Genomic DNA, 14,782 nt, shown 5'->3' with positions numbered 1-14,782 from the left:
ATAAAAAGAACAAATACACTTTTAAAAAACAGAAAAAGAGGGGCGCCTGGGTGGCGCAGTCAGTTAAGCGTCCAACTTCAGCCAGGTCACGATCTCGCGGTCCGTGAGTTCGAGCCCCGCGTCAGGCTCTGGGCTGATGGCTCAGAGCCTGGAGCCTGTTTCCGATTCTGTGTCTCCCTCTCTCTCTGCTCCTCTCCCATTCATGCTCTGTCTCTCTCTGTCCCAAAAATAAAAAAAAAATTTTTTTCAAAAAAAAAAACAGAAAAAGAAAACTTGATAGAAATAATAACATAAATTGTTGCACTTACAACTGTAGAATCTTTGATAGGTTAACATTTGACGAATTAGTAAGGATACAGGTATTTTAATGATGAGTTTGTATATAACAGTGTTTGATTGTACGCTGCATTAATTTCAAATATCTCATCAAACATTTATGGAGGATTTCTTCTACAGAAGATTCTACATGTGTTTTTTTTTTTTTATGATAGAAAAAAATCATGTAAATTCTAAGAGCAAGTCATTAATTCATACTGGTAACTTTATTTCCAGGTGTGCAGCAATGGTGAATGTGTGAAACTCGAAAAGGTCTACAATTCAACCAATTGCTTGTCTCTGTGCAGTGAAAATGCTGTAAGATTTGGCTCCTTTTTAAATTAATGTCTTGCCAGTCATTTGCTTACATAGAACTTCATTCCTGAGCGTGTGTGTGTGTGTGTGTGTGTGTGTGTGTGTATGAGTGTTGATTTTTAAATAAAATACACATTTGGGATCCATGTTTTCATGTATCATCCATAAAATTGATCTAAAGATCCAAACCAGGTATTACTTATAGATATTGTCAATATTATAAGTATATAGTTTATCATTGGACTGGTAATCTAGAAACCTAGTAACTTATGTACGTATGAAGTTGAAACCTAAAGGATCTATCATAATGTCACTTATAGTAAAATTATAACAATGTCAACATTAATTGAAAGCTTTTGACCAAATAACAAAAATTGTATATATGTATACGTATATATATGTATATGTATATATGTGTATAGGTATATATACATATATGTATATGTAAATGTATATATACACACATATATATATAAATATATATAATTACTCAACACTACCTGATACCACCAGTACCTAGCAGTTTGCATTTGTGGGTAACATTTTTCCTTAGTGCAATTAATCAGTAACACTTATATATAAGTTGTATATGTATCAGGTACCCTTCCAAGTACTTTACATATATTACATTCTAAACACTTCATAACAGCCTCAAAAGCGAGTACTATTCTTATGCCCAATATTACAGGTGGAGAATAAGTCACATGATGTTATGTTGAAGGAAAAGCTGAAATATAAGTGCAGAAAGAGTGCATATCCTTAATCATTACACAATGGTCTTTGATGAAGAAAACATTGCACCACTCTTTTTTCTCATATTAACGTTATCTCGTTATTACTAAGGCTAGTTAGAGCCAGCTGTGTGGCTATGATATGTCTAACTCTAACAGGGCTGTTCTTTTAATAACATTCATGTCTTCTAGAAAGATAAGTAAAGCCATCTAATTCATCTGGTTTTAAATTTGTTAGAATCATTCTCTCGTCCAAAGGCCACCTTCAAAAGTTGCTGCTTCTTGCAATTTCATTTATTTATTTGTTTCCAATGTTGATTTTGATATGCAGTTTAGTTAATTAATCAGTAAAAGTGTGTGTGCGTGTGTGTGTGCGTGTGTGTGTGATGTAGAAACAGCACCAAGCTAAGCGACGTACAAAACACACATATAACCTGATAAAATCATATGATTAACTATTCTTCCAGGTGGATGGCCCTGAACGTCAGTGCCAGTGTGAGGAAGAACAGGAACATGTGGACTGGGGAGAAAACTTAAATGCTACCAGTGAGCATTCTAGAATATAATATCAAAAGCCTAGACAATGAGAAAGCTTGTTTTCCTTATTTCCCAAGTCTAATACGTATATGTTGTGTTTCCGTGTGGATTTGTATGGTCTTTTTACTGTTTTGCATATTTAAACACCTAAATTTGAATATACTACAATTGCTGTTTCAATTAATATATCTTCTTCTAGTTATATTTGGATAGGATCTTCTAAGAAACTGTAACACAACAAGACCTTTTTATAATCAATTAACAACTAACAGTCAACACATTTCCTGCCGATTGTTGTTCTTAAACATAACGGACTCTAGGGGCGCCTGGGTGGTGCAGTCGGTTAAGCGTCCGACTTCAGCCAGGTCACGATCTCGCGGTCCGTGAGTTCGAGCCCCGCGTCGGGCTCTGGGCTGACGGCTCAGAGCCTGGAGCCTGTTTCCGATTCTGTGTCTCCCTCTCTCTCTGCCCCTCCCCCGTTCATGCTCTGTCTCTCTCTGTCCCAAAAATAAATAAACGTTGGAAAAAAAAAATTAAAAAAAAAAAAACATAACGGACTCTCAGGTTGAGTGTCAGTTGTTAATACACATGATAATTTGTGTAATGTTTTGGTCTTTTACTTTATATTTTAAAACAATGGGGCGCCTGGGTGGCTCAGTCAGTTAAGCATCCGACTTTCGCTCCGGTCATGATCTCATGGTTTGTGAGTTCGAGCCCCGCATCAGGATCTGTGCTGACAGGGGCAGAGCCTGGAGCTATTCTGTGTCTCTCTGTCTCTCTCTGCTCTCCCTCCCTTGCTCATGCTCTGTCTCTCTCTCTCTCTCAAAAATAAATAACCATTGAAGACAAATTTTTAAAAAAATGGAGGAAGGGGACATTAAAGTCCTTTAAGTAAGGGAGAAGCTGGATTGTAATAGCTCAGTTAATACTCCATTGTCCTAAGGTTGATGTCCTGGCTAAAGCTTATGTTTTTTAATGTTGCAGATATATCCATCCTGGTTGTTGTGCTTGTCCTGGTGATTGTTGGTGTAGGGGTTGTGGCATTATTAATTCGTTACCAAAAATGTATTAAGCTGAAGCAAATCCAGAGGTATGTATTTTCTGTCTAGTGAAATGGGACCACTACTAACGATATGTAAGCTCTGTCACTGTAGACAATATTCCCTGGGGGAGAAGTCTAAGCCTCTTACTGAAGACGAAGTAAGAGTAACAGTAAATCAAGCTTTTACATACTTATGTTCTCATCTCCGAACGCTTATCCCGATGGTTCCCAACATTTGCTACACATTGGAATCATAGAGATTTTTTACAAGAATACTAATTTTAGTTCCTCCCTCCGATTAAATTGTTATGGGGTGCAACCTGAGTATCAATCGTTTAGAAATCTCCTAGATGATTAAATATTAACCACAGGCATACCCCGTAGCTTATGTCAATATTCAATTTCCTCTTGACAGCCCACCAAGAGAGACACTGGGAGTGGAGAATAAAGGATACTTTGGTGATGAGCAGCAGACAAGGACTGAGCCCATCTTTCCCAACATTCATCCCCTCCACGTAAGCCAATGTCACTTGCAACAGCTGACTGATTTAAAAAGTAGTTGCATGTGTATTCGAAGCAGAACTAGCCCTAAGCTGAGTGATATGGGAGGTGCTAAAGAACAGTTTAACGTGATTCCACACCAAAGAAGCCTTTGGTCTACATGTGGGGAAGGAAAAAATGGCAGGACATAAGCAAAGCAAGACACTATTTCACAGCAGAATCTATGAGTTAAATAAAATATTGATTTGTGCACTATCAGAAAAATTTACAAACGTAAACTATATTTTGGAGCATAAAACAAGTCAGTAAGTTTAAAAGAATGGGAGTCATACACAATGTTACCAAAACAAAACTTTATTAAAAATCAGTAACAGGGGCGCCTGGGTGGCTCAGTGGGTTAGGTGGCCGACTTCGGCTCAGGTCACGATCTCACGGTCCGTGAGTTCGAGCCCCGCGTCGGGCTCTGTGTTGACAGCTCAGAGCCTGGAGCCTGTTTCAGATTCTGTGTCTCCCTCTCTCTGCCCCTCCCCCGTTCATGCTCTGTCTCTCCCTGTCTCAAAAATAAATAAAACGTTAAAAAAATTTTTTTTAAAAAATCAGTAACAGAAAACTATCGGAAAAAATCTCCAAATGAATATTAGATAATAAATTCTAAAGAACACCTGGGTCAAATAAAAAATCAATAGGGAAAATGGAAAATACTCTAAACTAAAGGAAAATGAAACAATACCTACCCAAATTTGTGGGAAGTAGTGAAACCAGTAAAGGAGAGTTTATAGCACTAAATACTTATGCTAGAAAAGGAGAAAGGTATCAGATCAATGACATCAGCTTTCATTTTAGGAAACTAAAAAAAGAAAAGCAAATAAAACTCCATGCAAATAGAGGACAGGGAAACAATAAATATTGGTCACCAATGAAACTAAAAACAAAACAAAACAAAAGCCTGTAGGAAGACAATAAAAGCAAAAGCTGCTTTCCAGAAATTAATAAATCTTATAAACTTCCAGTCACACGAAGAGAAAAAAGTACGAGAGTCAAAATGATTATCCGGAATCATAAAGGTGACATCCCAGGAGAGTAATGTCCCTTATTAAATTGACAATATTTTGAATATGGAGGTTAATTTGAAAAACTATTATTTTAACATATATATATTTGACAGTGTAATTCAATAGTAAACTTTTTGAAAGTTTCTTTAAATTTTTTTTTTCAACGTTTATTTATTTTTGGGACAGAGAGAGACAGAGCATGAACGGGGGAGGGGCAGAGAGAGAGGGAGACACAGAATCGGAAACAGGCTCCAGGCTCTGAGCCATCAGCCCAGAGCCTGACGCGGGGCTCGAACTCACGGACCGCGAGATCGTGACCTGGCTGAAGTCGGACGCTTAACCGACTGCGCCACCCAGGCGCCCCGAAAGTTTCAAATCACCAAAGCTTACTCATGAAGAAATAGATTACCGAAATATCTCCGTATTTAACAGAGAAATTGAATTTGTAGTAAAAAACTTTCTACAAATAATAATAATAATAATAATAATAATAATGGGTGAATTCTACCAAACATATAATGATGAAATATTACCAATTCTACATAAACTCTTCCAAAAAATGGGAGAGAATGGATACTTCCCAACTCTTTTAACAAGGACAGTATTTTTCTGTTATCCTTCTAGAGAAAAGCATTATAACACAGAAAACTGTTTGCCAATATTTCTAATAAATATAAGTGCATAAGTACTAAATTTTAGCAAATTGAATTTCACAATGCATAAAAAGCATATGGTATTGTGACCAAATGAGGGTTATCCTAGGAACGTAAGGAAAATTTAACATTAACAAACCAATCAAGCTAATCCACGGTATCATTTGGCAAAAAGTAAAATTATATGACCATCTCAATAGATGTGGGAAAAGCATTTGGAAAAGATGTAATCTATGTTTCTGATAAAACTCAGTAAATTAGGAACATAAGGGAACTTTCTGAACCTGGTGAAAGTGTCTACCAAAAAACCTATAGCTGATATATTTATGGTTAAAAAAAACTGAATACCTTTTCTATAACAACAGGAATAAAGCAATGATGTCCACTCCCACCACTTCTATTGAAAATTTTACTTGAGACTATAGCCATTACAATAAGGCAAAAAAAAAAAAAAATTAGAAAGAAAAAGAGTAAACCCTTTTGATTTGCTGAAGACACTATCATCTATTAAAAATCCTATACTAGGGGTGCCTGGGTGGCTCAGTTGGTTAAGCACCTGACTCTTGATTTCAGCTTAGGTCATGATCTCACAGTTTGTGAGATAGAGCCCCATATTGTGCTCTGTGCTGGCAGCATGGAGCCTGCTTGGGATTCTCTCTCTCCATCTGTCTTTGCCCCTCCCCCACTAGTGTGCTCGCTCACTCTCTCTCTCTCTCTCTCTCAAAACAAATAAATAAATAAATCCTATAGTAAAAAAAAGTGAATTTAGTAAGATTTTTTTTCAATATACGAAATTTATTGTCAAATTGGTTTCCATACACCACCCAGTGCTCATCCCAAAAGGTGCCCTCCTCAATACCCGTCACCCCCCCTCCCCTCTCTCCCACCCCCCATCAACCCTCAGTTTGTTCTCAGTTTTTAAGAGTCTCTTATGCTTTGGCTCTCTCCCACTCTAACCTCTTTAAGATTTTAAGATATGAATCTGTGCACAAGAACCTATTGTGTTTTCATATACAAACAAGAATATAGCTGGTTATGGAATTTCAAACATTCAGAAATTGACTTTACATTCGGATGCTAAAAGATCTGCCTTGGTCAATTCTTACTATAATACATAAAGAAACTCCCACTCTTCTCCAATGTAAGTTTGTTTTGTGAGTTCTTAGACTTCCTCAGTATAAGAGAATAACTTAGGGAAGAATATTTCCCCATGTGTTTTGATATTTGTACATTTACTAGGTGTTTTCTAGAGATAGCTAGAAAATTTATTGTGCAGGCTTAGAAAACGGTCATGCTTGCCAGAACACTTAATTGCAAGGATAATAGTATCTCCTTTTCCTAGCAAAGAACTGCAGAGTCCTTGGAAAGACTTCCAACCAGTTTTTCAAGTCCGCACTACATCACACTGATATGGTCCCTTACCCCCTTTCTGTTGGGTTGTGCTAGTCTGTGGCCATTTCAGTAATAATTTCGGTGTCCCTTAACTATTTGCTGGTTCCTTGAAAAAGTCAAATAATATAACAAAGTTCTGAAAGCACCAAGATTTTCAACTGTCTATTTTTCAAATGAACAATTCTCATTATGCTGTCTAAATTAATAGCTAAAAGGGTGTGATTAAGATAGCTTTCAGTCTATGGTTCCCCAGAATCCTCCTCTCCCACAAAAGGATCTCGGAGCGTGCCACCCAGTTGGGATGGGGCTGAATGATCATTTCTCCCCATACCCCACCCAACCAGTACCGTCCATTTTGACAAATTGTTTTTATGGGGTTTCAACAGGGATGTTTTCGCAATGGAAACTCCAGCGCTTGAAAAATGTTTGGAAATCTCTTACCAAATACAGGGTTGGAGAGATCCACCACAAAGTTTACAAGGAAAAAAAAAAAATGGCTTCGGATAAGGCTTCACTCATCAGGACTATCTCCCCATCGTCTCCCATAGCAATGTACAAACTTTCTTAGATTGTTCATGGATCAAGAAGAGACCGTCTGCATGTGATGTGCTTGTGTGTATGTGTGTCTACGTGTGACATCTGGTACAGTTCCTGACACAGCACAATTTATGCATTCCAGAAATCTGCAAATAAAGACCTAAGAGGAATCGCAGATCCCAGTCAACGTGCCAAAGAGGTAGGTTCCTGTGACAGATGGTACCCCCACCCACTATTGATGGAGAGGGGACACCCTCTGTCCTTACCAGAAGAATAAGATGGTTGGAATTGTTTTCTCCTGTGTGCTAAAATTTCTAAGAGACAATTTAACAGAGTATGTTTCAGTCTGAGAGTTTCAAACCTGACTATGGGAGCAAGCCAAGATTGAACAGCGTCAGAGTCTTGGGCATTTTAGACATAACAGAAACAAAACTTCTTTTCTTGCCCAGAGTATACACACTTACGGTTTCTCATGAAGAATTTTTTCCAAATGTTTATTTATTTTTGAGAGAGACGGAATGTGAACATGGGAGGGACAGAGAGAGAAAGAGAGAGGGGAGACACAGAATCCGAAGCAGGCTCCAGGCTCTGAGCCGTCAGCACAGAACCCGACGTGGGGCTCGAACTCACAAACCGTGAGATCGTGACCCGAGCCAAAGTGGGGATGCTCAACCGACTGAGTCACCCAAACACCCCTCTCATGAAGAATTTTAAGGACCAAATAGCACTGGTAATTACGGAGAAAGTATCATTCCTAATGGAACAGTTATTTCATGTTTGCTCTATCAAAGTTTCACCTACTAAATCAATAACTGACTCTATCTGAGGGATGATTTCACTTTTTAAGTGCAATGGCTATATTAGAAAATTTATCAAAAAGTTGTGATTTTTGTCAAAAGGAGACAAAATGAGCACTGTGGCTACATTTCAGAGTTTCCGTTTTCATTCCTTCATTCATCCATTCATCGATTTCTATTGAGTTTCTACAATGTACTGGGTTAATCAAAAGTTTCCCACACAAAAAATTCTTTTTTCATCTTTTTTTTTTTTCATTTCAGAGAGACATAGAGAGGGGAGCGGGGAGGGAGGGAGAACCTTAAACTGGCTTCACACTCAGTGCAGAGCCCTACATGGGGCTCAATCCCAATCCTGGGATCAAGACCTGAGCCAAATCCAGAGTCAGCACTCAACTGACTGAGCCACCCAGGTGCCTCCCCCGTAAAAACATTCTTCACAAGAAATCTTGCCCAAGACACTTTCTGTGTTGGAAAGGGGAAGGAAGGACATTTCTAATGGTCCTTCCACTCCTTAATGATGGACATGTCTCATACTGATGAATGGAGAGAGATGCTCCTTAATGCAAGAAAACTGTTTGGCGTCCTGTAATGAAAAACAAAATGATTTTCTCTCTTTTGTGATAGGCTTGTTCATTTCATAATGACTGCTTAATTAGCCATGGCTAAGGAGATCTGGAAAAAATGTGAACAAGCATAGTACAACAGAATCCCGGAAAGTTACTGTAATTAGCAGATAACAATGAGTAACTGAAATATAATGTGCCGTAGACTTTAGAGAAAATAACTTCTTTTTACCCGTCTGTTTCTATTTAGAGCTTGAAACTGGATATCCAAAATGGCTGTGCAAGGCTAGGCTGAGGATTCTGGATGAAAGATCTTCACAACCCTCCCTTGATACTTGCTACACAAATTTCTGGTAGTTTTTCGAAAGTTCTTATCAAGACAGAAAATGTTGATGAGAAGCAACTTCTTTCTGTAATCTTTACCTGTAGAATTTACAGCCTGTAGTGTAGACATATGCTACAAAAAGATTCTTGGCGTTTTTCCAATGACTAATACAATATAATACAATAACAAGACTAATACAATAGACTAATACAAAATAGTCTCCTTGCTCTCGTATTTCCTAAAGAATGTCAATCTGGTTACTTTAAAAAAGACTCTTAACCTTGAGGATATTAAATTACACCCCTTAGTCTAAGAAGCAAAACACTTCTTATAAAAGTTTATTTCTTTGGAATCCTAAAACTACTGAACCTTAATTGGAATATGACACGATTGCCACTAATTCTGGTTTAAATGAAGTTCTCTCCTGCAGAAATGCCAAGGGATTCAGTGCAGGAAGTCATCTGATTCCACTAAATAATTAAAAGGTAGAGGGCTGTCTGGCTCATGTCTTGTCAGTGAAGGAGGCAGGAGAATAGTCCTCTTCGCTACAGAATCAATCTTAAAATTGTGGCAGCAAAGGAGGACATGAGATGCTTCTGGTTAAATTGCTAGAATCTCATCTTAAATTCCTAAATTTTTAGAATTCCTTCTAAACCTGACAGAGAAATCAGAGGGGTTATAAGAATTTCAGAAAATTAACTCCAGCAGAGAAGAAATACTCACGGCTCCCCTTAAGTGCTTGTGAGATCTTTGTATTGCACAGATTTGTGCAATTACTGTGCAATTTCTCTTCCGTCTCTAGCCTTCCCTGATTCTGGTGTGTGGGGCTGTCCAAGGAATGATGTCAGATATTTCTTATGCCCCTGTTTCTCAGCACTTTCTCTTGTATTATTTTCTTTTTGTTAACGGTTAAAGCTATATCAATTGTTTCTTTGTATACTAAAGTGAAGTTTTCAAGTGCTGAATGAGAATTTTATGATTCAATAAATAAATAAATAAAGCAAGGAAGAGAGCTGGTTGTTCTTGGTGAGATTCGTCTTGCTTTGCTTGACTGGCTGATGTGAGGACACAGTGAGATCAGCAAAGGACAGCAGGGGCTCAGCATTTCACACCTACGCAAGAATTCCATAAACGTTTGTTTTTCTGATTAAAACCACTCATTTAAGAAAGAGTGTTGACGATTGCCCACTGAAAGCAAAAGATGCTAATTTAACTGTTTTATGACTCTTGAGGATCTAGAACAAACTGAGGGTTGCTGGATGGGAGGTGGGTGGGCTAGATGGATGATGGGCATTTAGGAGGGCACTTGTGAGGAACGCTGGGTGTTGTACATTAGTGATAATTCACTGAATGCTATTCCTGAAACCAATATTACACTACATATTAACAGACTAGAATTTAAATAGGAACCTGAAAAAATTTTTAAAAGACAAATGTTTTAGGCAAACTTGTGAAAAAAAGAAATTGTGTGTCATATATACTCCTTAAAGCAAACAATAGTCTTCTGATGTCCAAAACGAAGGGACAGTCACATACTTGTACTTGCTTGAACAATATGTATATCTCGCCTTCTTGATTCACTATGTTTCTTTTTGCTCTCGTATCTCTTCCAAAAGACTCACCATCATCTCTGCCTTGGGTTCCACATTCAGCCAACTACTAGTTTCCAGTGATCTTTCTTTCTTTTTTTCTTTTTCTTTTTTTTTTTTTTTTTTTGCAAATTTTTCTTCTCTCTCTCAAATTATAAATATGCCTGGCACCACCTGAGTCCTCCTGCTTGGCTGCTTCATGCCTAGATAATCACTCCGGACTTCTAGTCTGCTCCCCCATTCTTCAAACAACCCCAGTGGCCCTCTGCCGGGTAAGCTTCCTTTTTACTTTAGGGAGTATTTTCCGTGCTTGTCTTTATTACTTATCCGAGGCCCTAGAGACTTGACCTACACTTCTTTCAGATGCTGCCACCCTGTGCCGTGTTTCTTAGGGATCTTCTTCCAATGCTGTCTGCAGATTAGGAAGCAATTTCATGGTTCCCTTGGAGGGAACCAGCAGGAGTGCTGTCCCTGTCCCCGGTTATGGAGCCAGGTATGATTTCATAGCCCTAATATGTATGGCTCTTATCACCTTGGACAGTTTGAGTCTTTTCCTTTGAACCAACAGTTGCAGACAGAACTCCTGTTGTGAAAGAACAGACCTGCAGGACTTACGGGCTAAGGAACTCTGTCTTCCTCCTCAGCCTGTGAACTGCTTCCTTTCCCACCCCATACACAGATAGAGAAGCTTCCTGATGCTGGAACTTGCCTAAATTAAGACGGAGCTCGTCACAGCTCTGGGATGTTGTGTTTTGGGGTACTGAGTTACTCTTGGTAGCTGGGTCCCTGTACCCTCTGCCCTGGACAGAGGTGGATTTATCCAGAAGCTAATAAAGCTTGAGCTTCAGGGTCTATTGCGTGCATTGCTCCTTCCCAGACCTTTTATCTAATTTGACATTTACATTTTTTAATGACAGCGGGCTGGTTTGGGTTGGGAAGTGAGAACTCAAATGAGTTCAAATGATGTGTCGGCAATAGGGCCTATACCTAAGAAGCAGACAGGACAAAGATGCCTTGCGTTAGGCAGAAATCGGTGGTTCCAGGAAGGGCAAGGAGACGACTAGCCAGAAATGGGATGGGGGGATCTGGGAATGAGAGCAGCATGGCAGGTGTGAGGAACCCTCAGCAAACCCATGGCCGACTGGGGAAAGGCTTGGGTGGAGGTGAGTTCCCAGACAGCACCACAGAGAGGCAAATCCAAGAGGGGAGCGAACTTTGTGCTCCCCAATCCACCCACAGATAATGGCCGAGGGCCAGGGCTTTACCAGCGTGCTGAGTTTGAGCAAAACCTGTGCGCAAATCACCGAACCCTGAGCGGTGCAGACCCAGCGCGACCCATAGAAAAACACTACAGAATACAAAACTAAGGGACGCCTGGGTGGCTCAGTCGGTTAAGCGTCCGACTTCAGCTCGGGTCACGATCTTGCGGTTCACGAGTTCAATCCCCACATCGGGCTCTGTGCTGACAGCCTGGAGCCTGCTTCCGATTCTGTGTCTCCCTCTCTCTCTGCCCCTGCCCCACTCGCCCCACTCGTGCTCTGTCTGTCTCTCTCAAAAGTAAATAAATAAATAAATAAATAAACATTAAAAAATTAAAAAAAAAATAAAAGACAAAAATAAGAAGCGAAACCCGAGCAGACATATCAGCAGCTGTACATCCCAGGGGGCAGAGGGTGGGCGATAGATTTCTGCAGTTTAAGTTCGGACAAGTGCCTTTAAAAAACACTCAGAAGTAAATCAGAATTCATACTTGTTGCAATAGTATTTAAATACTACTGTATTTAAATAGGAATCCCCCGAGATCCCACACAAACCAAACCAAAAATCAGCATTCCCAGGACAGCATCCACTATTCTAAATACCGGCCAGCTCCACACGACCACGTTGCCATTCTCAGAAAGCATCGGTGCTTCCAAATGGTTGTGGAATTTAAAGGCACTCTTGGCGCGTGCTAGAATTGGGAAGTCACATCCTAAGAGACCAGTGATCGCTTCCTGATCTGGGGCACAAATACATGCATGGGCCCTGGCAGTCCTCACGGCGCAACGCATCGATGAAGTTTCTACAACGACCACTAGGTGGCCACCTAACAATCTAAATCTATGAGCTGGAAACTCGCCCAGGGATTTCACACAACACCAGGCCTGCAAAATCCTGACTTGAAATAAACTTACCAAGAAGTTTGTTCAAGTCCGTTGCTGCTTACGGAAGACGTAGCTCTGGGAGAATTTTGCCAGACCCCTTTCTTCTCTGCCAGGGTTGTGGGTTGGGTTAGGAAAACAGAAACGGAGCCCCTGAGCAAAGGGGAGTTGGGTGGACAGCCTGAAAACTTTGAATGAAAAGAAAAAAAATTTAATGTGTATTACTTATTTTTGTGAGAGAGACAGAGTGCCAGGGGGCGGGGGTGGCAGAGACAGAGGGAGACCCAGGATCCAAAGCAGGCTCCAGGCTCTGAGCTGTCAGCACAACTCAGGGCTGGGGCTCAGGGAACCAGGAGATCAGGACCTGAGCCGGAGTCAGACCTTACCTGACCGGGCCACCCAGGCAACCCGAGCCTGCAAACTTTGAATGAGGGTTTTAGATTCTGAAGATAGATCCTGTTTGCTTTAAGTCTTGAAGTCTAGTGGTGTTGAAGCTGACATGTCAGTAGCTCCAAATGAGCCCATTTCCTGAAAACTACTGGGGGAGGGCCGGAGGGATCATTTTGTTTTTGCTTTTTGCTTTTATATGATCTGTTTATTTATTTTAGTTTTTTGAAGGCCAGCAAATTAGCCACTGCTGCTGCGGACGCCCGAAGAGCTCCCCCTTTCCCCAGGGATATGTAACGGCTAGTAAATACCAGGAGGAGCCATAGCCTGTGTGACTTCTATGACTTTGTGGTGGGACATTCATGACAATCGACGTCCCCCTACTAATCACCACCAAAGAGTGAGAAGTATCGATTCGACTCCTGAGCTTATTGGACGCTTCCTGATCACTTTCTGACGGAAGCTCAGGCTTTTAGGAAAGTCGAGAGCCATTAGGCAAGGGAAATGGCTGTCTCCCGGCCTTGACAGAATCCATTAGTATATTTCTCCAGGAAAAGCTGTAATTGGGAACTATATGTAATGGATATTGATCGCTAAGAAAAGAAGATACACATAACTTTAGACCTCAGGGGTCTCTGGGAGCAAAAGGTACGTCAAAAGGGGTCTTCATAGGATCATAGAAGTGCTAGCCAGAAAGAAACTGAACCGGAGTGGCTTTAGAGCTTAGGTAAGTCAATTCAAAAGCCAACAGCTGCTTGCTCAAGGATATCAGTGATTTGCTGCAAGGAGAACAAATATAGCATTTACTGAGCACATACTATTTGTCAGGCATTTTTCTAAGCACTTCACATGTAGTATTTTATTTGACTTAAAATAACTCTAGGAGTTAACTACTGTTATTATCGTCATTTTACGCTTTGAGAAAATCAAGCTCAAGGTAAAATAATTTGCCAAAAGAGAGACAGTGGACGGAAGAGCTTAGCCAGAATGTCAACCCAGGGATTCAACCTCCAGAGAGTATGTTTCCCCTCACTACCATGCTGTGTGGTGTGAATATAATTTTGAGAGGGAGGAAGCACAGGTCCTTCCAACATTCACAGTGGTGCAAGGGCAACTAATATATCTTGCTCCCATTCCCATTTCCCGCCCACCAACTTCCCAATCTTTGCAGCCACAGCCACAGCCACAAGGATGCACGGATTTACACAGCAAGGCAAGCCGGGCAGGGGCCACCTCCCAATTTAGCCCGACCCTGGCTGCCATGCCATGGTTGTCGTGGTAGAACCGTATTTGGGGCTGCACCTGAGACTTGAGCACCTTTAACCCTTCTCCTGGCCCGTCCCAAGGGGGGTGCTTGTGATCCCGGAACCTTTTTTGTGTTGTACTACTTCGGGTTCTGGGAGGTCTTACTCAGTAGAACAGGGCTCTGCCTGGGCAATGTTTTAGTTCGCTTTAGCATGCCTGGGAAAGATGTCTGTGGCTTCCTTCATTGTCAGCGTGCAGGGAAGGAAAACCAAAAGAATTATTGACATTTGGCAGCAACTTGTGGATCGGGGGATGGCAAGAGTCAATGAAGGGGCCGACCCGCGCTGAGGAAGGCTTCCTGGTTCTAATCAAATGAAGAATGCACCAGATAAGTGGTCACATTTAACATGTGGGGAAGGAGAGAGTATCCGTGCCACACCTTTCAGACTCCACACACCTGCTAGACCTCTCCGTATTTCTCATTCGATGCCCACTGCAAAGCCCTGTGAAAGTATTCTCTTACAGACAAGGAAGGTATGGATAAGAGGTGCCCAGCCACACAGCGGTCAAGGGTGAAACAGAAATCCGCACATAAGCCTCAGACCAAAGCCACGATCCGAACCCACTCCAGTTTCTTTTTTTTTTTTTTTTTTTTTTTTT

At 40.7% G+C, this 14,782-nt stretch overlaps 1 protein-coding gene across 1 annotated transcript in view; it reads left to right on the top strand.

Annotated features, from left to right (window-relative positions):
- The window catches only part of ADAM7 (ADAM metallopeptidase domain 7), a 66,608-nt gene extending 57,426 nt beyond the window's left edge, over window positions 1–9,182 (top strand). The window contains exons 17-23 of the mRNA XM_040490408.1: window positions 553–633; window positions 1,829–1,907; window positions 2,883–2,988; window positions 3,356–3,455; window positions 6,489–6,559; window positions 7,199–7,274; window positions 8,686–9,182. Of these exons, the coding sequence (XP_040346342.1) occupies window positions 553–633; window positions 1,829–1,907; window positions 2,883–2,988; window positions 3,356–3,455; window positions 6,489–6,559; window positions 7,199–7,274; window positions 8,686–8,730 (558 nt within the window). The 3' untranslated portion in view covers window positions 8,731–9,182. The remainder of the gene's footprint in view (window positions 1–552; window positions 634–1,828; window positions 1,908–2,882; window positions 2,989–3,355; window positions 3,456–6,488; window positions 6,560–7,198; window positions 7,275–8,685) is intronic.
- Window positions 9,183–14,782: the final 5,600 nt, after the last annotated feature.

The sequence above is a fragment of the Herpailurus yagouaroundi genome, unplaced genomic scaffold, assembly GCF_014898765.1.
Source record: "Herpailurus yagouaroundi ecotype Mexico unplaced genomic scaffold, PumYag 181, whole genome shotgun sequence".
In the NCBI taxonomy this organism is placed as follows: domain Eukaryota; kingdom Metazoa; phylum Chordata; class Mammalia; order Carnivora; family Felidae; genus Herpailurus; species Herpailurus yagouaroundi.
This window is presented reverse-complemented; position numbering and strand designations above follow the sequence as displayed.